Source organism: Amia ocellicauda, chromosome 5, assembly GCF_036373705.1.
Source record: "Amia ocellicauda isolate fAmiCal2 chromosome 5, fAmiCal2.hap1, whole genome shotgun sequence".
Lineage (NCBI taxonomy): Eukaryota > Metazoa > Chordata > Actinopteri > Amiiformes > Amiidae > Amia > Amia ocellicauda.
In genome coordinates this window covers 13,185,276-13,209,866 of record NC_089854.1, presented here as the reverse complement: position 1 = coordinate 13,209,866, position 24,591 = coordinate 13,185,276, and the positions used below count along the sequence as shown (strand labels likewise).

General features: G+C 37.8%; 2 protein-coding genes across 7 annotated transcripts in view; both read left to right on the top strand.

Annotated features, from left to right (window-relative positions):
* clip3 (CAP-GLY domain containing linker protein 3) overlaps positions 1-4,985 on the top strand; it is a 35,084-nt gene extending 30,099 nt beyond the window's left edge. For 4 of the 5 annotated variants that reach the window (XM_066703910.1, XM_066703909.1, XM_066703908.1 and 1 more), the window contains 3 exons: positions 378-442; positions 927-999; positions 1,713-4,985. In XM_066703910.1, coding sequence (XP_066560007.1) covers positions 378-442; positions 927-999; positions 1,713-1,767 — 193 coding nt within the window. In that variant the 3' untranslated portion in view covers positions 1,768-4,985. Of the gene's footprint in view, positions 1-377; positions 443-898; positions 1,000-1,712 lie in introns of all 5 variants that reach the window. The other variant, XR_010816759.1, reaches the window with a different exon arrangement.
* A 4,016-nt stretch (positions 4,986-9,001) lies between these two features.
* alkbh6 (alkB homolog 6) lies at positions 9,002-24,242 on the top strand. 2 transcript variants are annotated; one of them, XM_066703905.1, is made up of 7 exons: positions 9,002-9,071; positions 10,221-10,332; positions 12,321-12,389; positions 14,639-14,699; positions 20,735-20,886; positions 21,132-21,236; positions 22,995-24,242. In XM_066703905.1, the coding sequence occupies exons 2-7, from the start codon at positions 10,276-10,278 to the stop codon at positions 23,265-23,267; spliced, it is 717 nt and encodes a 238-aa protein (XP_066560002.1). In that variant the 5' UTR covers positions 9,002-9,071; positions 10,221-10,275; the 3' UTR covers positions 23,268-24,242. The 2 variants fall into 2 exon arrangements, with proteins under 2 accessions (XP_066560002.1, XP_066560001.1); XM_066703904.1 differs by having other exon boundaries at positions 9,035-9,166.
* Positions 24,243-24,591: the final 349 nt, after the last annotated feature.

Here is a 24,591-nt window from a genome sequence, read left to right as displayed (position 1 = left end):
CTCTGATTCATCTTTCTTTTCAGTTTGTACATAATGTACTCAGAAGAGTAAAATATTAACGTTTGTATGTTAAAACAAGACAATATTGTAGCATCGTATTAAAGGTACATTTTGAGAAAAGTTGTTAAGGGATGTCTTTCCTTATAACTATAGGACAGAGTTCAGAGGCACAGATGATATACTATTACATATTTATAACAGCCCACCTAGAACTTGATATCCCCCACACATAGCACATTTCAGTCATTGGTCATACACGAGTCATATATCACTTTCCACTATATGACTCATAGACAACATTGTGTGTGATAGGAGGAGAATTGAAAATGAATGCAAAAAAAAAAAAAAGGATTGTGGTGTTCTTGTTGAACTCACAGAATTGGCAGCACCAAAGACTCCCAGAGCGATGGCACACTTGTGAAGAAAGTTCACCAAGTCACTAGTAAGTATGTCTATAAGGAACATGGTAACTCTTACGTGGTTAACTACTATTAGAGTGCTTTCAACTGTGACACTACAACTGCCAGTTCTCTATGCTTTGTTAACTTCACTATCCTTTTTCACTTACAATCTTGGCTGCCTTCCAAAATATGAAAATTGCATCAAAACTAGTCCTTCATCTGAAATAATTAACAAATCTGTGCTGGCAGCTGATTTTAGATTGTTTTTGGTTAGCAGATGAAAACTTTCTCTGTGATGCTTTGTGTATTTTGCATTAAACTGCTCTTTGTGTAGGTATGAATGAGATTATTTTATTGCTAGCTCTTATTTTAAGTTGTATCAGGTCAGGTAGGGGCAAGCACATTTTGCACATACTGTTCAGACGAGTTTTTGATTTTTATATATGTATCTTTTTGTGCTCCTCCTTTTCCCATTTCTGCTTGTATTCTTTCCAAAGTTGTTCTTGGCTTCCCTGTTTATTCCAGTGTCCCAGCCCAAACGTAACTTTGCCGCAGTGAGGACACCCAAGGACATCACTTCAGAGAGCTCTATATCCAGGTACTGACAGAAGTGATATTCCAAAGGTGTCTCTCTCCCCATTCATTTCCAACAATTACTATTGATTGAAGAAAGGCAAGTTAAAGCCATTAATGTACGTTTACTGCTAAATAACAAACCAGTCAGTGAATCTGTTCAAAACCCATTTTAACACTACGCCTAAAACATCTATTGAATGTTGCCTAGGAAACATTGTTGCTGTATTTCAACAGTAACTAAAACAAAAAAAGCTTATGAGTGCAGGTTTGATAGTGATGCTTGATATGTGGGCCATGTTATTTGTGGCTCTTGGTAAGGTGAGTTTCATGCCAGCCAATGGCTTCCTTGACTTGTTGTGCAACAGGAACCCCAGGTGCTTACAGAGTTGCATCAGTTCCCCATCTGATGCTGGTAGTTCTGCTGTAAAGGCTTGCAGTGTAAAGAGAAGATGCAGGTGGCCTCAAAAGCCCCTTTTGGAGGACACATGTATATTATTTTCATCTCTCCTTACAGAGGATAGAGTTGTAAGCCTGGTGCGGTTTGCAGTATATAAAACAAAACATGTCTTAGTTGAACTTACAAAATGTTCCTAGTTACGACAAAAGGAGATTGTTGAAGACAGGATTTAAGACCTGAATTTGGACTACTGACAATCCATCTGACAGGACTGAGTAGAGTACAGTAGATGTTTCCTTTTAACTGTTCCCACTGTCTTTTCTCCTCCCTTCAATCAGATTGCTCTTCTGTTGCTGGTTTCCCTGGATGCTCCGTGCAGAGATGCAGTCCTAACCGCTTGCTTCTTCTCTTCACCGATACACCAACTGCTCTCTTCCTCTCAGCGTCCGTCTCTTTCATTTCTGCTTTTCTCTGAGAAACCAACCAGACTGTTGCCGTAAATATTACCGTAGAACAAAAAAACCCATGGTTGCAGTCCTATAGCAAAACCTAGTGCCTTGTACCTTAACTTATGTCCTGCATTCCGTTTGTTACAGTAACAAAAAGAAAAAAAAAAACACAAAAAATTATATATATAAATATATATATATGTATAAATATAATCTCTTAGTTTTATAAGTTACCCGTTTCCGAGTTTTCTTCTTTGATGTCGACCATTTGATTTCCCCGATTCCAAAACTGTTGCCAAATTAATTTAACCCATCAGAAAACTAACACCCATGTTACCCAAAAACAGAAAAGAAAAGAGCTTCCACTTTATCTGGCTCCAGGCCACATTTTTAAAGAGAGGCCTTATCTGTTTTATATTGTTATTGTTATTCTTTTTCTTTTTTCATGCATATGCTGCTAATTTTTGGTTGCTGCTATTTGTTCGCCTGTTTGTGCATTATCATTGTCTAACCTCTTTTAATTTCAAAGTCTGCTAAGAATCATTTCCTCACCAAAGGACAGAACTGAAAACTGAATAAATCTAACCATACAGATGTGTTTGATGTATGCTCACATACTCTACCTGAAACCTCAATCAGAAGTATAATGCATTAATTATGTGTGTTAAAGCAGATGGGAGAGGAGACTTCTGTGTTTCATGGAGGAATATGTAATGCTACAGTACTCCGAATCCATTGGCAGATTTGTACTGCTTTCTTTGACATTGTAACCTGAACCCTACTGAAGGTCACACAAGTCTGGTTTGATCTGCTGTGATCTCATAGCTTAATCTGTGTCTCAGCAGGATCTTCCCCTAACTACTGCATAACTCAATCTGCAAGGACTACCTTATTCTTCAAAACTAAACAGCAGGGACATGTTTTTCCTTTCTGGCACAATCTGTAAGTTTCACTGTAGTCTTGTGAATGTGCCTTTTTTAATATGTATATCTCTCTCCTGAAGTGTGTGATGTATTAATGAGCTTATGAAACTGCAATATATTCATCACCTTCAATGTGAACATATGTACTGACTAACTACTTCCAAGCGTAAAGCACACACTGAGAGGAAGTCTCTGGGGCCCCAGAGTTCACTCAACACAGCACCCCACCCTATTCTTGTGAACCCCAATGTTGTAGTCTTACTTCAGAATAGAACAGTCAAGTAGCGACAGTGGGCCAGGGCTCACAAAACAGGGTTTGTTCTCATAAAAAGAATAAGGATCCAGTTATTTTTTTTATTTTTATTTTTTAAATACATTGTTCGAGAGTTAACATTTACCGTTTTAAATACTAAACATGTAGGCTTGAAAATAGCAGGGTTACTGATGTTATTTTTCTTATTTGGTTTTCCAATAGAGATACATTTATTTTATTTTTTATCTGAACATTGTTTTCTTCCATGCCCAAGTATTTAGAGGGGTAAAACCCTAATGAGGGATTATTTTAACTACCACTAACATGTATATGTTTTATTTTTATTTGTGTACTGCTACAGTCTTTTAGAGGAAAACTTTTATCTCTAGATGTCTGCCAGCAGAGGGGTCTCTTTGAGTTCCTTTGTTTAGCAGGAAGTCTATCCTTAAACCAATACACATCCAAGGTCTTATGTCCACCATAGAGCATCAGCAGCTAATAATAATGGTCATTTTTGTATCCTGATGTTTTACATATATATTAATATTCAGTACCTGAATTAAATTAAGAATAAATCAATACAAATTGGAGAAAAAATTAAGTGACAAGAAATCTTTGAAACCAGATAAGTAGTGTTATTAGTATTGTCGATGTTGTTGCTCTAAAGTTGCAGTAAGATGTTTAAAATCAGCAGAACCATAAAGGAATAAATCACTCCTATACATGATAAACTGTAGTGTGAGATGATCTGCCGCTTTGGACGATGTAACAAGTATTTGGTTGTAACGTTTGTAATGATTACTCTATTTAGTTGGTGTATTTGCCAAATACACATGGTTTAGTTAAAGTATTTTATTAACTTATCCATTGCATCTTTATTTTTGTAGGTTTCCTATTGAAAATGGGGGAATTCCTCTATACCTTTTCCCTGGTTGGTCATAAAACATTTTCCCTTGAATCATTTCATTATTAATCTTCATATTGGATCCAGGCAGTAGGCCTACATCCTCCCACACACACAATTTGTTATTCATATAATTTTGTACATTAGCATACACACGAGTGGCAACTTTAAACTCAAGACAGAGTTCAAATTGTCTTGTGTGCCATGTTTTATTAATTTACATTACCTTTGAAAGGCAATATTTCACAACCCCTGCCAACTGCAACATCAACAGCTGCCTGGTTTTCTGTGTTTTAGCAGGCATTGGACCGGAAGTACCAGACAGTGGTCTGAATCAAATTAAATATTTTACTTACCTGCAAATAAATGTTAAGCCTGAGCTCTATCACGTTTTAATAGATAAATAATAAAAAATGGTTTCTGATCAAGTATCCTACACAAGTACAGGTTTGTAACTTGCAATACATCATTAGGTCAAATATTTGATGTGGTCTAGGCTAGTTTTCATTAATTTCGAGTTAAACTTAAGAAAACATATTTTAAAATTATTTGCCGATAGGATTTCGAATGTTATTTATGTCTTGGAACACTTTAGAGCTTGGCATACAGTAATGAAATGCAAAACCAACATTTTTGTTGTCACTGAGGTAGAAACGGAAGTGTTCGCTCTCTAGTAGGATTTGCGTTATTTATATACTTGCACTATGATTTATATTGTAAGTTCAGACAATAACAATTTTCCCTCTATAAAAATCGATTTTAGATGGTTTCAGTTGTTTTCAGTTTGTTAATTTATTAATTATTTTCTGTCCATACACGGATAGGAAATCCATCCATATATTTGATTGTTTTTCTAATTTTCAAATTTGTTCTACCATCTTACTGTTTGATAGTAATATTGATTGTGGAGATTGTACTGTTGCTAATGAGTACTACTGGTGTCTTTGAAATTAATTACTTGTAACACTGTTGCATGCTCTTTCAGCTTTTTTAATTGTTTTGATTTTTTTCTTTTCAAAGTTGTAATGTAGCATGAAAATGCTTCTTCTTAAAACTAATAAAATGACTTTGTGTTTTATAAACCTATTTGTTCTGCAATTTGTTATAGTTTTTTGCTTTAGAAATATCAGAGTATCAACACAAACCACTTCGGAATATATTTCTTCAGCAAGATACACATTTTTGTTTCACAAGGTAAGAAATACTTTATTAAAAAAGATTCTGAAGAGAACATTATAAATAAAAATACAAATTACAGCCTACAATAAAAAGTAATAAAATAAATACATAATTTGACGATCGGGCAAAATCGTTTCACAGAGTAATATAAGTAACGTAATTTTCATTATTTCTTACACTCCCTGATATGGAAAAATCTCAAGAATCAAATCATAATGATTAATTCGTGGTCCTTCTCATGACAGTGAGTTTCGCTGCGTCCCAAATCGCACACTTGCTGCCTACTTTCCCTTGCGGGCCGTAAGTACTATGGTCGCCATCTCAAGAGGTGTCCCACTCCCTTAGTCTCGCAACTCTTCGCGTTAAAGGCAGAGACAAGTAAATTAGGGATTTGTTTTTAATATAGCAGGGGAGGATGCATGTAAATGTAACGTATAGCAATCTAGTCAGTTGTAGGTATTATGTATCAAGGAAATTATAATATATACACAAATAATATAAAATCTATAATCATGATTTAAATGTATGATTAGAAAGTCAAGCGAAAAAACGTTTTGGTACCCATTAATTACTGAAGTATAAAACTAGGAGATGAATATGCGAACAATATATTTCCAAATTATAATGTATTATATATTTTTATGAAATGCGGGCACAGACGACGTTCTTCCGGACAATGACTGCAGCTGCCGCCTGGACTCGGGCCGCGCAGGCTCAGTGCGCAGGGCGTCGCGCCGCCTCGCCCGCAGCGCCAGATCGTTTCCGCGGTTTGTCTGCAGCTCTGGGCGTCTTCGCGGTGCAGGCCTGCCTCTTCCTCCTTGCGCGGCGGTTCTTGAACCAAATCTAAAAGAAAGAAATCATTAAAACGTTGGTATACCTTTCGTTTTATGTAGCCGTGCACATGCTGGCTATACACATATCTGTTCGACTCGAAATAACACTTTCTCACGGCTACATATTTAACAAACTGTGCGTGAGTAAATGAAATAAGTGATGTATTTGATTTGATTCGTCTCTTACCCGTACAGTTTCCTCCGTAAGACTGGTGCTCACGGCCAGTTCCTCCCGCGTCTCCGGGTCGGGGTAGTCAGTGAGGCTGAACAGCTGCTCCAGTTTCTCGGTTTGGTGGTCCGTGAACACCGTGCGCACTCGGTGGCGTTTCCGACGGCTGGCTATCCGGGACAGGTACACACACTCGTCGGCTGATACAGCTGGCACCGTGATGGAAATGGAAACACGTTAGAAAACAAACACCGATTAAAGCGGTATGATTTTCTCATTCTCCACCTCCTTAGACCCAAATTGTTATAAGCAAAATATGACCCCAGATTATTTCTTACAATATGATTTGTCCGATTATAGAATCATTGTCGAGATTTTTGCCATAAACAAATTATTAAACTGCAGATGGCAGTGTAGTTTAAAATTAAATACAGCCCGAACTAAATTATTTCAAAGAGTGCTTGATATACAAATCGTTACTTTTTTGCATTAAGTATATTCCCTAGTTTACTAACCCAAAATTAAACATGTTGCGTCAGGTCGTGATGAGAATAATTCTTACCTGGCGCGACAGCAATGCTCGGATGCTGCACCGCCCTGCAGAGTGCGCTGTGCTGCGCAGAAGGATAACTGGAAGATCCGTAGCCAAAGTAGCTTGCGTAGGTGCCAAAATTGTGTCCTTGTAAATAAAGAGCTGGATGCTGGAAGGGAGAGATTGCAGCAGTTGGCGTGTAATACCCCGGGTAGATGCTAAAGGTTGGTCCGGGAACTGGACAGTACTCGCTTCCTAAAGTGGAGTAAGCTGGAGCGGCGGCGTTTTCATTTACGCACGGGTAACATGTTTTATTAGTCATGTTACCCAAAATGTTGTCAATTGTGAAGTTCGGTGCGCTGGTTGTTTGCATTTTCAAAAATATATTCAATACAAAAAAGCTAAAGTCGATGTATGCGAATTAAAACAATGTCCAAATTTCACTCCACTCTTCTGTAAAGTCTGCAGTTGTTTTTTTAAATACAATCCATGCGCAAAATCGGTTCGTTTCGTCCAAAAGCAAATGATGGAGCACGATGTCCTGTGGGGCTTCAGTGTTACTGTGACTCTGATCTGGTCTGGTCTATGTATTTATACAAACTCGATCAAGACCAAATCCTCACTACACAAAATAACCAGACACCTGATTAGACCCTCCATTAGCATGCCATTTACAGTTCATAGTCAGTCAATGGACTCCATTCAGTGTCTCGTAGGTTAGAGAAGATGAGAAGAGAAAGTTAATTGCCAAACAATAGCGCAATAAACAGAAATGCTTTTCAAGTGTCTGTTTCAAATGCGTTGAACCCACGTTTGCTTAGAGATTAAGACTATATAGAGATTTTATTTTTCGAATCTATGATAAATTAACTTTCATTTATACTTGAAACTCTGAACAAAAAAATCGTGAGTTAATATACGTTAGGCCTGTTTAAAATGTACAATAGAACATCATTACAATTTACTTTAATTAATAAATTAGTTAATTATTGTAATTATTAGTAGTGTTATTATTATTATTATTATTATTATTATTATTATTATTATTATTATTATAGTAGTAGTAGTAGTAGTAGTAGTAGTAGTAGTAGTATGTGTTAATGCCCAATTTTAAATAGTCGTATAATCTATAGGAAACAATAACACTAATCATGTTTTTAAAAGAGTGGTTCAACCTGAGAAATTGTATGTTGTTTAATGTATGTGTGTGTGTATATATATATATATATATATATATATATATATATATATATATATATATATAGATAGATAGATAGATAGATATCCATTAGCCAATTAAAATCCAAGTTCTGCCATTCAACCATATTAAGATCACTTTATTAGAAGTAGTATATATATATATATATATATATTCGAAACCACGTATTCACAGTGAGGTCGGCTGTATGTGTCATTTTCAGACTATTCAAAAGGTTTAGTGATGCCAGTTGGGTTGTAGGGTGGCGATAGTAAATGCTCGGGAAGCCTGTCTGACACTTCAGAAGAATAGGAAGTGTCAATTATGCTCCTAGTGACTGAAGTATGGCAGGAGCACTACATAAAAAAGTAGAATGGATTTAAGGCTTTCGACATAGCCGATCAATAAGCACATTCAGAACCGGAGGCACAAAGTACACAAGGACTCGCAAACAGATTTGCGCGTAAGATCAAAGGGCGACAGTATAATGATACAATCGAAACATATCAGTTAACTGATTTTCTTGGCAAGAAATGTAAACCACTTCGATCTCTTCCCACTTATCCTGACTTTAATGTTGCCTGTGGATGTTACAACAGGGTGGCATAGATGACACGCATGCACAAGCCCCAGCTTCCACAAAAGTCTGCGTGTCAGCGTTATTTGGGCTGTTCCATGTTTACAATTGGAGTGAGTCCTAAGTCACAGTTTTGACCTAAACAGAAACAAAACAAACACTACATAATCAAGGTACACCACAATTTCTACAACTGCAATGCGTATATTGTTCTGCATATATAATTTTTAATGCTGATTGATAGAATATTAATAATCTGTGCATATAATCTATCCTAATTTAAATGGTTAAAATGTCTTAAAAGCTAAAATCGCCACATTTAGCAAAATAGAATGGAATGTTAGCCTATATCTTTCTGTATATCGTGCGATGCCACTGTACATTACATCTATAAAAGTGTCCAGGCGAGTGCTGTGAAATGAATAACTACACGGCGCCTGCGCATCGCCGAGGCCATATCCGGTCACGTGGGCGTTTCTGGTTGAAGCTGCTATTGGTTGAAAATCTGACTCGCGCTGCTCCGGGTTTCTTCTCATTGGTCGCGCTCGTGTAGCGCAACGTCCACATCCTCCGATCCCATTGGTGGAGCAGCGCAGATCTGCGCAGATCCGTGCAGAACTGCGGAAATCTGCGTTACACGAACGCGACATAACTAGTGTCCATTAAGAGACATCCAGGAAGTGAGTGCGTACAAGTATACAGTATAAAGGATTGTGTATATGGGGTTTGTTTGGCTGTGTCATTAAGCCCATGTTGACTATATAGCATGCGAGAGGTATACAACCAGAGTTTTGCATTTCCATTTTAATTCAGGCTGTGTTGATCTGCCCTCTCCGGTCATTTATCGGTTCACTTGAATGTGTTACGCGTCTCTCTGTGCAGCTTGTTCAAAACAGCGCTAGGATAACTTCTCTCAAACGGTTTCTGTGGCAAATGTTCATGTGAACTAGATTGGATACCTTGGACCACTTTCGTGTTACATGCATCTGCAAGGCGGTTAAAGCGACACATTTCGAGCGATATATACTGCTAAAGCCTGATACAGAAAACATTTTGTATTGTGTACAGAACCGGCAACTCTGTAAAGGCACCTCTAGGTTTCGATTTTTAAAGATGTCCCTGAACTGAAAGTAAATTATAAATATGTATGCCAAATCTTTGCTAAACTGATGCTGCTATTTAACAAGAAGGCATTATTGATAATACAGCTGTCTTGTGAGATTTAAATAAATGCAAATTAGTTAAGGGGGCAATTTTAAAGACTTGTAAACGAAAGGCCAATTCTTACAACGAATCACTGAACTAAACAAATCAAATGAATGAATAAAGAATATATTTGGATATGAAACCAAACAAACGGTCTTTTTAATATATCCCTTCTGTTTAACAAACCAGCAAACTCAAATAAGTTAGTTACAAAGTTGCAGGTATTCCATCTAATTGTCTTTCACTTGGGATCCAAGTCTGTTATTGCCTAAACTGGTGGATGTGCATAAGTTAAAATAGTGCCATGAAAGATAATCATTGTGATGACTGATGCCTTTTGTTACTAGGACTGAACTCCTTTAGTTTTGGTTTAACATTTTATAATCAAGCAGAAAATATATAGATTCAACTTTCAGGCAAAATCCTGCATCTCAGATAGATTTTTAGAAAACTATATCAGAAGATTTGACTGAATCAGTCTTAACAGTATTTGTAGTGTGCCATTTTGCTCTTCCTGCTAAAGGACTTATTAGTGCTGCCTGTTTAACAGTTCAACAAAGTGGAACATATATTTTATACTTTCCTTCAGTTTCTTTGTTGATGTGTTTTGTTTCCGTTCCCAGATAGCTGGAGCACTAAACACCCTGTGCCAGTCCTCAGACCCATTTATGAGTCATCATGGGGGAATCCCAGCCTCATATCCTAAAGGAACTGGAGTTGAACATAGTGAGAGAGGTAGGTGAAGTCCCCGCACTTCAAAGCTCCATGTAGAAGTGTTAAAGAGTTTCACATTGGGAACCATCATGGTTGGAACTACTTGTCTGTTTGATATATGTGTTTGAAGAGCCTTCTGCCTGTTCGTAAGCCATTGCTTTGATGTTTAAGGAAAGCAAAAGGTTATAACTTAAAGAGCAGAGAAATGTCAAAGGCAATGGAAAGAAAATCATATCCTGTTGCATTGAAAAGGGTTTTATCTCTATGAAAACTGTTCAAATGCAGAATAAAAGGAGTATAGCTTTGAGGTTATATTAGACACTTAAACTAGGTTCTGTGTTGTGTGTACTTGTCAGTGGAATTAATGTTGTATTATCAAATAAGAAAGTAGGCTGAAAGCAAACAATAACAGCATTAAATATTAAGAACTCCACTTTCTCCATTAATACTAACTGTTATAATTTTGGATGTAAGACTGGCATTTATACACTAGGAGTCAGTGTTGTCCCATACAATAAGAAAATATTTTTTGGTTCATGAAGACCTTTTATTTTCAGTCAGGTGGAATTTATAACGAAGAGACATAAACTGTACAGCATAATATCAATAACTTTTTCCTTCAAATGCCAAATTAATATTTGTCCACTGAAAATATACTTGAATTAAATGAAGTTATGAAAAAATCAACAAAAACATTAATCAGACTTTATATGCTAGGATATAAAGTAATACATACATAATTTTTGGCTAATTTAGTTTAATTTGACATTCAGCAGAATTGTATTTGATTAAAACTTTAAATATTTTGCTTGGTTGTATGATGAGGATGCCATTTTCCACCCTATAAAACAAGAGAGTAAAATACAAATACAAATAACCTTAGCATTTACCTAGAATTAAGCAATATATTTACAATTAGTTAATGAAAGGGTAAATACCACAGGGGTGTTTGTTTTATCTAACATCTTGTGGGCATCTTCCCATTTGAAGTCTGATTGCATTGAAAGGTGATAATTACTTAATAGTTGATGTGTGCTGTTTGATGTCATTAACAGTTTTATGAATTACTCTAATTTGCCTTCTATGTAGTTCCCAACAGAGGGTTTGTACTGTTAGGCTGGGCTGTTACTTCAATAACCCCTTTGATGGACTTAGAAGTAAATCAGGCTTTTAACAAGTTATATACTATTTATTTTATCACAAGCACTAAATATGTGTGTTACTATACATTTATGTAAAGCTTATCAGTCCCTTTAATCTGCCCACCCCATTATAAACTAGTCCCGAAGTACAGAGTTCTGTAACTCTGGTCGAGAAAAGGAAAATCCATATTAAAAAGTAAAAAAAAATAAAAAATACTAAACTAAGTTTTAATCAGGGATACAGATGAATGAAGGCAGGATCTAGTAGTCTGTTTAGATGGCATTATTTGGATTGTTACCTAACTTATGATCTCAGTGAAAACAGTTTATGAAATTCAGTGATCAAAATAAGTAAACTTAAGGGTTAACGCACTTGGGATATAGATTTGTCTTAGTATAGCATTAATGTTTAATGTTGACTATAGTTGGGGTTCAGGCTTTTTGGCCTTATTATGAGGCAAGTCATCTATTGATGTAATGCAATAAGGCATATCTACGTAACTTAAAGTATTTTACAGCACAACCATTTTTGTTTAATTCTACTAGGAATATATGTAAATTAAATAAATGCAAAATGTATTGTAATAATTAGTAGTTATTTGATTTTTCTTGTGTGTGACTTCAGAAAATTCTGTGATATCAGTTCATATCTGATGACATGCTACTGTGCCACTGCACATGCTGCTATAAAATAAATGTATTAAGGACTTATTTCATTTTGATGTAGAACTTAATCTGTATTGATCTACTATTATAGACAATTCTACAGAACAGGGATGCTCAAATTCTGGTAAGTACAGGATAGGAAATTTTAGCATGTTATTTCAGGAAATTGTATAACTTTGATTCTCTTCTCTTTCAACCTAGGCTCCTCCAACTGTTTACTATATTCCTGATTTCATAACAGAAAGAGAGGAGGCCTATCTTTTACAACAGGTAAGACTGATTTGCTTGATATTGTTTCATGTGATCTTCACGTACACAATACAACAGCTGTTTTGCAGGGGCTTAAAATTGTGTTTTAGGTGAGGTTAACCAAAGCGCTGCACTGCTGACTGGAAAAGGAGGAGGAGAATTTCAGAATGCAAATGTTTGAATTATGCAGTGATGGAAAAAGCAAATAACAGCATGTTTGTTTTTAGTGCTGGACCTCATACATAAAAGAAAGGGGACTGCTTAAAAAATTAAATATAATTTCCAAGATTGCATAAGCTGATTCTATGCTCAGCCTGTGCTCCTGCATGCTGTAATGAAAATATCAACTCAACTCTATAATTAAAAGCGTTTGAGCAGAAGCTATTTACATAACATGACAAAATTAAAAGATATTCACTTCTCTCTTTTTATATTCTACTAGGTAGTATTTCATATCAGTCTAGACAGAATATGAATGTGGGTTTTATATATATATATGTTTGTGTGTGTGTGTGTGTATATTTATACATCAATTTCTCATTAATGCAATTATCTAACCAACCAATCACATGGCAGTTGCTTCAATGCATTTAGGGGTGTGGTCCTGGTCAAGACAATCTCCTGAACTCCAAACTGAATGTCCGAATGGGAAAGGAAGGTGATTTAAGCAATTTTGAGCGTGGCATGGTTGTTGGTGCCACACGGGCCTGTCTGAGTATTTCACAATCTGCTCAGTTACTGGGATTTTCACGCACAACCATTTCTAGGGTTTACAAAGAATGGTGTGAAAAGGGAAAAACATCCAGTATGCGGCAGTCCTGTGGGCGAAAATGCCTTGTTGATGCTAGAGGTCAGAGGAGAATGGGCCGACTGATTCAAGCTGATAGAAGAGCAACTTTGACTGAAATAAGCACTCGTTACAACCGAGGTATGCAGCAAAGCATTTGTGAAGCCACAACACGTACAACCTTGAGGCGGATGGGCTACAACAGCAGAAGACCCCACCGGGTACCACTCATCTCCACTACAAATAGGAAAAAGAGGCTACAATTTGCACAAGCTCACCAAAATTGGACAGTTGAAGACTGGAAAAATGTTGCCTGGTCTGATGAGTCTCGATTTCTGTTGAGACATTCAGATGGTAGAGTCAGAATTTGGCGTAAACAGAATGAGAACATGGATCCATCATGCCTTGTTACCACTGTGCAGGCTGGTGGTGGTGGTGTAATGGTGTGGGGGATGTTTTGTTGGCACACTTTAGGCCCCTTAGTGCCAATTGGGCATCGTTTAAATGCCACGGCCTACCTGAGCATTGTTTCTGACCATGTCCATCCCTTTATGACCACCATGTACCCATCCTCTGATGGCTACTTCCAGCAGGATAATGCACCATGTCACAAAGGTCGAATCATTTCAAATTGGTTTCTTGAACATGATAATGAGTTCACTGTACTAAACTGGCCCCCACAGTCACCAGATCTCAACCCAATAGAGCATCTTTGGGATATGGTGGAACGGGAGCTTCGTGCCCTGGATGTGCATCCCACAAATCTCCATCAACTGCAAGATGCTATCCTATCAATATGGGCCAACATTTGTAAAGAATGCTTTCAGCACCTTGTTGAATCAATGCCACGTAGAATTAAGGCAGTTCTGAAGGCGAAAGGGGGTCAAACACAGTATTAGTATGGTGTTCCTAATAATCCTTTAGGTGAGTGTATATATATATATATATATATATATGTATATGGATAGATAGCTAGATAAATAGATAGGTAGATATACACACAAACACAAACACCAGTGCTCACTTACGGCTCTGAAACCTGGTCACTAATGCGCAAAAATGATACAGAAACTACAAATGACCCAAGGAAGCTTGGAAAGATGTATACTTGGAATAACAAGAAGACAAGATAACCAATCAATGAATCTGAGGACAAACAAAAATAAGAGTGAAAATATTAAAATGGCAATGGGTCAGACAGATTGAACAGAACAGATCAAAGGAGGACTAAATAAGCTATTGAATGGATCCCAAGAGATGAAAAAAGACTTAGAAGCAGAAGAGGAAGGTGAAATCAGAAGCATATATATATATATATATATATATAATGTGCACCTGCTCCTAAATCAAAGTGCTATACAGTGGGAGACTTATTGGTTTATTATTTGTGATTTGTATTAATTATTTCCCTTCATACTGGAGTTTAACCATAGCATGATCTTGTATTTAAAATACTGATTCCCCTCTTTAATTCCTTTCTTAGGTATACAACGCCCCCAAACCCAAATGGACTCAACTCTCAGGCAGGAGGCTGCAGAACTGGGGTACTGTAACACAATCAAAACCCTTATTTCCTGATGACATCTTCACACACTAGCTCAAAGCCCTATTGACTGCAGGGACTCCTGTTCCAAAAATGTGTTGATCATTTATAATAGAAGGGTGAACAATGCATAATTAAGTATAGTGAACTTCTGGTATCAAAAAAATGTAAAACCAAAGATACAGGCCTAATATTCCTAAGAAATATGCCAGACATTATCAAAGTAGTTTGATTATTTATTGTTTTGGTACTACATACAGGGTTCCCACGGTAATGGAAATACTGGAAAAGTCATGGAAAATTACCAAAATATAAAAAGTCATGGAAAATGACCAAACAATTTGAAGTCATGGGAAATAGCTACACATATACACAGTCAAACCCATTTACAGCATACATGGGATACAATGTACACTCTGATACAAAGTAACAGCTTCATGGTGCAGAATAAAATTGTATTAAATCCTGTTTAAATTTTCCTTTTAATATGTACTCTGTAATACATGTGGTTATTATGATCGTCATGGCACACAGTGGTCTGTGCCAGACATTATGTACATAAGGATTTCCAAATCTTGGGAGAGTCCGTATGAAGCACATATACACTAAGTACAACTCCTATAATCATATAGCAACACAAAGAAGCTCGGTGCGTTCACAACACGCAGACTTTCGACATTCTGCACAGATTCTCAAGATCATTGGTTGCGTTCCTGTACTAAAAATTGACCTAATTCTGAACAGAATCTGACCATTCAGTCAGTAAATTCACAGTGTTTGTGTAGATTCTGAGCAGAATGACGTAAATCCGTGTATGCGATCGTGACTAGGTCAGGATCTGCCAGAATGATGATCGCCCTTTTATGTGAAATAAAGTTAATAGTAAAAGTTAATCACACGCACATCCAACTTACTTAGTAGGTGCAGGGTACAAAAAAAATCCATATAAAGTAAAAAGAAACAAATACCCGCACACTTACCACAGCTCCAATGCACACATAAAAAGTAGTTATGTAACCCATGCTTCACAGGTTTTTAGCAAAAAACTTTTCGATCTACACAAGATCTTCATCAGGATCTTGTAGGTCGAAATGTTGTTTTTGTGAAATAAGGCTGAAATGCTGTTTTAATTATTGTTTTCTCATTATCGTACACGTTTTCATTGTTTCCATGTTTTCGTTTTTTATTTTGAAAAAACAAAACAAACACTAAAACCGGGTGAAAATGGGTGCAAGAAAATTGATCAGGTTTAATAAGATGGCGAAAAATAAAAAAAGGTTTTACTATAGCCTACATCAGTGTTTCTCAACCCAGGTCCTGACAAACCACTGTCTCTTCAGCTCTGTTATTTATGCAAACTGATTAATTATAAATGTCCTGTTATTTTCAGCATTCATGTGTTGGTTGATAATTCCATTTAAGGTTTCAATTAAACAAGATGTGGCAAATGTTCAAAATGAGTATTTCACAGAGGTTTTTACAAAAGAAAAAACGGATTACATGCCACAGGTTAACAACCAGTCCAGTCAAATCCTAAGAGAGATCGGGATAAATGAGGAAGTACTAAAGGGACCAGCAGAATTAAAATCAAACAAATCACCTGGGCCAGATGGGATATTTCCAGCAGTACTTAAAGAAATTAGGGAAATTATTTATAGGCCGCAAACTCAAATATTCCAAATGACACTTAGAACAGGGGATGTGCCAACTGACTGGAAGACAGCAAATGTCATACCAATCCACAAGAAAGGGGACAAAACTGAGCCAGGAAATTACAGACCAATCAGTTTCACCTGCATCACCTGTAAAATGTTAGAAAAAATGATTAGACAGAAAATAGAGGAGCATCTTAATGAAAACCATATTCTTGGAGATAGTCAACATGGGTTTAGATGAGGCAGATCATGTCTTACTAATTTATTAGAATTTTTTGAACATGCAACTGCAGCTGTGGATCTTTTGAAAGCATATGATATGATATACTTGATAAGGTTCCATACCAAAGACTGATCCTCAAATTGGAAGCTGCAGGCATTCAGGGTAATGTAAGTAGATGGATTATGAACTGGTTGATGTCTAGGAAACAGAGGGTGTCGATTAGAGGAGTTGCTTCTAACTGGAGTGAGGTTGTTAGTGGAGTTCCACAGGGATCAGTACTAGGGCCTTTGCTGTTTCTAATCTATATTAATGATCTGGACTCTGGGATAGTTAGCAAACTTGTCAAATTTGCAGATGATACTAAAATAGGTGGCTCAGCAGATACAATCTCGGCAGCACAAGCTATTCAGAGGGACTTAGATAATATTCAGTTGTGGGCCGACACCTGTCAGATTAAATTCAATGTGGACAAGTGCAAGGTATTACACGCAGGTAACAAAAATGTCCACTATAATTACACTATGGGAGGAATAGACCTAGATGAAGTAAAGCATGAGAAAGACCTAGGAGTCTACGTGGACTCCTCACTTTCTCCATCCAAACAATGTGGGGAAGCAATAAAAAAGGCAAACACAATGTTAGGGTATATTGTCAAAAGTATAGAATTGAGAACAAGGGCAGTAATGTTCAGACTGTACAATGCACTAGTTAGAGCTCATCTGGAATATTGTGTACAGTTCTGGGCTCCACACTTCAAGGATATTACTGCTCTAGAGGCAGTTCAATCCTTGGATCACTCAGTTATTAATAGACACCAAACGAGCATGATGGGTCGAATGGCCTCCTCTCGTTGTAAACTTTCTTATGTTGTTATGTTCTTTAGTGAACGCTCTGTTAGAACAGAAACCAGCAGACACAGGGGTTCGCCAGGACCAGTGTTGAGAAATTAAGTAGCCATATGTATGATATGCATATTTATTTAAAATCAAGTAAATAATAACAATACATATTGTTCTATTCAACAAATTAAATTTTATTTCTAAACCATAAACAAGTTCTACAAAAGTTACCAAAAAACACTGTTTATCCCAAAGCTCACTTTTGCTGAGTTTCTTGTGCCAATTGCTTTCTACATGCTGCTTTATTCTGTCAGCGCAAGCTCTGTCCATCCTCCGTATGTGAGCCAGTCATAACGTGTGATATTAAACACATGACCTCCAGCAAACATCTGTGAGTTGTACACTTCAGAACAGCTTCGATGTGAGCGCTGGCAAGATAATGTCATAATATCAAACAAGCTTGTGAAGTACTGTTTCATAAAAAATAATGACCCATAAGATACTGAAAATAATATTGAGTGTTTTTAAAATGGGTATAAATCAGTAAAATCCAACTTTCCAGCATTTTTGTTGTAAACGAATAAATAATGTAGTCATGGAAAATCAGAAAATGATCATGGAAAAAAAAATCTGATTTGCGTGGCAACCCTGTACATTACTGATAATTACTGATAAAGCAGTGCTTTTTGACTTGACTATCACAGAATAGTCTGAAGTTCTGCAGGAGCAGGCGCAGAGGTGAGGCCCGCTTAGTAAAGACCCATGTGTCAGACTGAGGATGTCTCATTCCTTTCAGTCCCTCTTTCAAAGATATGCATACATTAACAGAAGACAAAGGTGTCTGGATGAGCACATCAAAGGACTTCGCTTTCTGATAGGAGGCTCACTCCTAATTCAGCAGTTTGGTTCAAAGACCTTTTCTTGATAGACCTATCAGTCTTTCAGTGGCAAATTAGGATTATCCTGTGTATTGCACTGGAGACGTTTGTTCAGTTCAAGTACTGTAGAAGTAGCTTATCTTAAGTTTTTTTTTCCCTTTGGGGACATTGCTTCCTTTTTCTTGCGAAAAATTATTTTCTTTTCCTGGAAATCTCTGTTTGGGCACAAATTAAATTATCTGAGTGATATTTTGTACCCCGTTTTCAGGAGGAAACAAAATGTAAGTCTGAGCAAATCTAGTTTGAGACCATAGGTGTTAAAAGGGAATTTGAAATAGTTTTCCTGTGAGTGTCTGAAGTTACACATTTAGAAACCTCTTAGAAATATTTGTAGGGACACCTGTATAAATGGTACTTTCACTACTCAGACCTGGTGCTAACAGTGAGACAGAGGTGAGGGTGTAGATGTGATGGAGGTTTGAGATTCACTGGGTTTTTCCAAACTTTCCTCCAATGTTTAAAGCTATATTTAAGTTCCCTGTTTTAATCTCTGAAGCAGTGGTACAAGCTTTCTTCAGATACAGAATTAAAAGAAAGGTGTTTAGTTCGTATCGGGAGGCCTGAAGATTGAAAGCTTAAAAAGAACAGATAGAGGAAGGAGAAACTGTCTTCTTTATCCATCCATTAATTCTTAAAAACTAAAGGAGGCATGTTACAATCAAGCATTGTGACAAAGTATATTTTTTGTACACTGATTTCCTGCTTTGACTTTGCTTCCTGCATACTTCCTTATGCCATAATGCAAGAACAAATAAGCACTGCTATCCTATACTTAATACTAAATATTAATATTATTATGTTTTTAATAAAAAGGTTTAAAATCCATTTACAATAATAGCTTTCAATCTACCTGTGCTCCCTTACTTTCAACCATCATACTCACTGGGAAAATCCCCCCAAAAATGTCAGTATTAAATCCATCTAATTTCCTTTTAAAACAAACATATTCTTTAATAACTGGCAGCGCGAGGACTAAAGTGTTTGAGACTGGAGTAATCGAAGGCTCTCTTTTACTTGGGCTTATATGAGGCTGGTTAAATATTTAATGCCCTGGAATAAAGAAGTAAGCAGATATCCACAGTGAGAGTCAAGATACTGTATTGCCTATAAAATCCCAGAGAAATGTGTTGTTTGGAAAGGGGAACTAGATTTTCATTCATGCAAAACAACTTCCCTGAAAAGTCTTTAGAAATATCTCTCTGATGCATAAAACATGGTCACAAGTTTCTGTAACCACAATCACACTCAGGTGGTTTTCAAAGGCTTTTAACTTCAAAAGAATGTACTGAAGTAATAGCCCAGTTTATTATTATTATTATTATTATTAATAATAATAATATTATTATTATTATTATTTTTATTTATTTGTATTTCTTGGCAGACACCCTTATCCAGGGCGACTTACAACATAAGTGCAATACAAAGTGCAAGAATACAGTACAAGTACAAGGCATCAAACATTACAAATTCAAATTTACATTAAACAGAGCAATTCAAAATATAATACATTTACAGCTTCCAATTTACACAGGCACGTACAGTAAGTGAGGTCATACATCTTGGAAAGTAAAAGTGCTGTCAAGATTTAAGGTCACAGTCAAGGGTTACGGGAAAGGGAGCAAGGGGGAAAAATCAATCAATAATACAAGTATCAGTAACACAAGAAGCATGATAAAATGCTGTGAAGTGCTTAAAAGGACTTTAACAGGACGGGAATGGGAGAGATCGTCATGGCTTCTTGCTGTTGCTGTGCGGTGTCTCCTTGCAGTCTTCTCCTCGCTGGAGTCCCTCAGCTAGAGTCCCTACCCTTTGGAGATGGGGCCCTTGTGAGTCCTGCAGCTAGAGTCCCTACCCTTTGGAGATGGGGCCCTTGTGAGTACTGCAGCTAGAGTCCCTACCCTTTGGAGATGGGGCCCTTCGGAAGGGGGGCACTGAAGGCTGCTGGTGCAGAGGTTCAGGGGGCTGTTAAATACTTCACCTGTAACTAATTAGAAGAGTGCACACCTGTGTTGCGCTGAATGACACAAGGATGTCAGGATGGCCCTCCCTCCCACGCAGGACTGCTAATAGTACAATTAATGGCCACTTTATATCTGAATACAGACAAAGACCGAGCCGGACACATGCAGTTACACTGAACAATAGCTCGTAGTAATGCTAAATAAAAGCTAAATAATCACAGCCTACAATGTAATGCTTCTGATTTACAGAAAGTGCGTGTTGAGTGTGCTACGTAAGTTGCTAAATTAACTAACAAACAGTCGCTGCTCTTACTACAATACAGGTGCAATATATATAATTCTTAGCTAAACAAGTAACGACCAGTTTAGTTACTTTGCTCTTTGTTTTTGTTGTTTGTGTCTGTAACTATTTCAATCCAGGTGGGCTGCCCCATCCTAAGGGCATGTTAGCAGAGTCACTCCCTAATTGGCTGCAGAAGTATGCGGAGAAGATCTCAGACCTCGGGGCATTTGCTGGAAAGACCGCCAATCACGTCCTGGTCAACGAATACAATCCAGGGGAGGGAATCATGGTAAAGTACCGGACTCCTTTCATTAACACCAAGAGAAAAAATGTAATGTAAATTGAGAGGAGGAGATTTTAAAGAACCACAGGGCTTGTATTGTTACTGTTAGTTATTGAATTAATTGAAGGTGATAACAGTGTCCAAAACACTATCCCAGATGTAATAGTTCATAGGGAATACTGGTCAACCAGCACTGAGTGGAGGAATTGCAGATGTCTGCTTTTGTTTTATTTCTTGTGTTTTTCTTCCAGCCCCATGAAGACGGCCCCCTGTATTTCCCCACTGTCACTACGATCAGCCTGGGGTCTCACACTCTGCTGGACTTCTACCACCCCATCAGTACAGGGCAAGACAATGTGAGTTTCACCAGGGGGTGCCACATGCACTACCATAATGCAATACATGTACAAGTCCATTAATCACAGTTTATCCCACACAAATAGGGTTGGGGTAATTATAATCATCATTAGAAGAAGAATATTTTTTTTCTCAAGATCACGAAGTCCAATGAAGCTAATTCTTGGCTGACAGGCTGATAGGACAAAGAAAAGCACAATTCAATTCAAGATTAAGAACGTCACGAGGTTTTTAAGGTTATGGCCCATAGTTTAAAAGGGTGTGTAAAAAATAAAGAAAAACAAAAAGTTCTCACTGATGATACACATACTTTTCTATATGGATAGATAGTGACCAAAGTGGTACTATAAGACAAGTGCACACTCTCCTAGCTTTCTCCATGTTCCCAATGTCTCATTTGCTAAGTTGTTTTCATAAGACAAAAGCAAACAAAACACATCACTCAAGTTTTAACATGCCTGTGAAAACATATTAAATGTGTGTGTTTTTTTTGTTTGTTTGTTTTTATAATATATCAAAAGCTACCCAGCTCAGCACATAAATACATACATCACTAAAATAGTTCTGATTGTTGAATAGAAGGGGAATAACCTAGAAGAAATGGTTAGAATTTTACTGTGCACAAATTACGTTCAGAACATGAGAATAATACTGTGAGGTAAAAAATTTAAACCAGGTAGCATGCTGCATTTAAAAACAAAATGCTTTTAGATGTATGAAATGGGCCGTGATGCATGCTTAAAATGAAATGGAGTATAAGCTGAGGGATTGCCAAGTAGAACTCTTGGTCTTAAAGGGGAACTCCACTGAAATGCCATAGTTTCTCAGGTTATTCTATAAGTAGAAACATATTCTGTGGAGTGAGCTTATCATGTCCAGCACATTCTATGTACCAGAATTCAGAGATCAAGAAATAGGTCATGGCGTCATGGGGACAATCATTAAATACGAACATTTTATGCATGTTCGATGGCCCCATCACCTTATTTTTGCAAAAGAACCATCAGTTTGTAGTCGTAAAAAATATATTTCATTACCCACTGTCGCTTTAATTTTACATTATTATTTTATTTGAGAGACTGCCATGTAGGCTACAGAAGAGTGCAAACTACGGACACACGTTCTCCAAAGTGGAATCCCGGCCCTTAGTTTTGATCTGGCTGCTGGCAGAAGTGAGAAGACTGAAGAAGAGTAGCTAAATTTTTTGAAGCTATGGCGTCAAGAGCAAGCTGGTAGGAGTTACTGTTCTTCTGTCTTGTCACTTCTACCAGTAGCCAGATCAAAACTAAGGGCCAGGATTCCCCTTTGGAGAATGGAATATTTTTCTACTATGGAATTTCTGCGAAGTTCCCCTTTAAGGATTGACAATTGCAGCAAAAAAAGACGAATGCTCTTAGCCAGGGGTGTCCAACCCTGATCCTGGTGAGCCCTAATCCAACAGGTTTTGGAGGTCCCCCTGAAATCCATTCGGGAAAACATGGAAACATTTCCTTCTGACCAAGTAGGTAGCCATGTTAAATTGGTAAGTCAGAGATCAGTAGAAACAAACACTTTCAGCCTTGAAGGAGTAGAGGGGCCAGAATTGAACAAGTGGCTTTCTCAGTTAATCAATAACTAACATGTGTTTGTGTTTCAGTAATTTAGCTTGACCTATAAAACAGGGCTTTCCAGGAACAAGCTTGGGTAACTCTTAACTTCTCCTTGACTTCTTATGAGAAACGGCAAGATGTGTTGACCTTATTCTTGGTGCATTCCAGGAGGAAGTGCCCCAGACGGAGGAGAACCGATTCCTGCTATCCCTGCTGGTGGAGCCTCGCAGTCTGCTGATCTTACGGGACGACATGTACTTGCGCTTCCTCCATGGCATCCGCCCTGTGACTCAGGACACCGTCACGGACAAGGTGGCAAACCTGCATACCACCGGCGCCAAGGCCAGGGATAGTCTGAGCAGGGCCACCCGTGTCTCCCTCACCATCAGACACGTCCCCAAGGTCATCAAGACCGGCCTGCTGCTGGGGAGGAGGAAATAAGCCCCTGCACAGACACTTAGACTGCAGGATCTCCATCTTTTGTTTGGAAGGGAGAAGGCCCCACAGCAGTGTCCTTCAAATCCAGTCCTTATAGTTCAGTCCTCCAGAGTTATTAAGTCTTTTTGAATCGCTGCCAGCATTAGGCATAGGAAAATGGATAAAGTGGTTCGGTGATGTGAATATTTAGATCATTTTAACGATTGCAGCAGCTTTGATAGCTCTCTTTAAATCATCTCATTAGTCCGTTATATTAAATTGGCTAAGTGAATAATGCGTTTCTGATTGAGTTATCCATGAGCATGAGAAGAAGGAAAAACAGAAGGACCGGACTTGAAGCACACTCTCCTGTAGCATGGGGACCTTTGGAACATCAGGAGACTGTAGGACTCAGGAACTGGCAGCCTGTTCCCATTGCTCAGAATTGACCTGACCTGGCCTGGCCTTCACAGTCAGCGGTGCTCCTCCATCTAGTATTGGCTTCTGTCTTGAACACAAGATAGACACAGAGCTGAATGGATGGATCTGTATGTCACTCACATCTGTTTGTCAAACTTAATGCATCCTCTCAATTTGGGATTTAAGGTTCAGTGAGTGTGTTAGCTGCTGTCCCCTCCTGCCAGAGTGTTCCACGTTTAGCTGCCAAACTGGATGGCAGATATTACAGAAACTTACCATAATAAAAATGAGCAGCCCTGGCTTAAGAAACCAAACAGAGTAGACACTATCTGGTAGCTTGTTCATATAATATTGTCATGTATCAGACACCTTTATCCAGGGTGACTTGTGATTTTTTTTTCTTTTCAAACTGACATACAATGTACTGCACATACAAAATATATTGTACCTCATGCAAGGCGAGGAGAGGCTAGGAAGGGTGGGCGGGGTGCATGTCAGTGCTCTGTACATTATCTTGACTTGTGCGAGTCTGTTCTGCTGGCAATAAAAGAAAAGGTCAGGCTGCTTCACACAGCAGAATTGATTTCTCTGCCCTTTAATCTTTTGGCTCATTCAGATATCAGCTTAATCTCGAGCAAACGCCAGGGAACCGATTCAGATGCAGGACAATCTTGAGTGTGTCAAGGGATGGGTGTTGCGGCTCTGCGTGTGTTCACTGTGTTAGGCTTCACTTCTTGAGACTCCGGTCCCTTGCTTCTCCAAAGACAGTTCATGCAATGCAGGTTGTACAGCACAAGACAACCCTTTATCCTACTTTGCACCTTCTCAATGCATATTTATATTTATAACGGGGGGCAGAGCAATCTCTGCACAAGTAAGCCGTTAGCGGGACTTTTAATCCTCTGAATGGTTATTAATCCATTAAGAC

What these genes read in the sequence shown, in the direction of transcription:
- alkbh6 (XM_066703905.1), top strand. Translation starts at nt 10,276, where the DNA reads ATGGGGGAATCCCAGCCTCATATCCTAAAGGAACTGGAGTTGAACATA. An exon ending in AGTTGAACATAGTGAGAGAG is followed by an intron (nt 10,333 to 12,320) that starts GTAGGTGAAGTC and finishes CTTTCAACCTAG; the next exon opens with GCTCCTCCAACTGTTTACTA. An exon ending in ATCCAGGGGAGGGAATCATG is followed by an intron (nt 20,887 to 21,131) that starts GTAAAGTACCGG and finishes TTTTTCTTCCAG; the next exon opens with CCCCATGAAGACGGCCCCCT.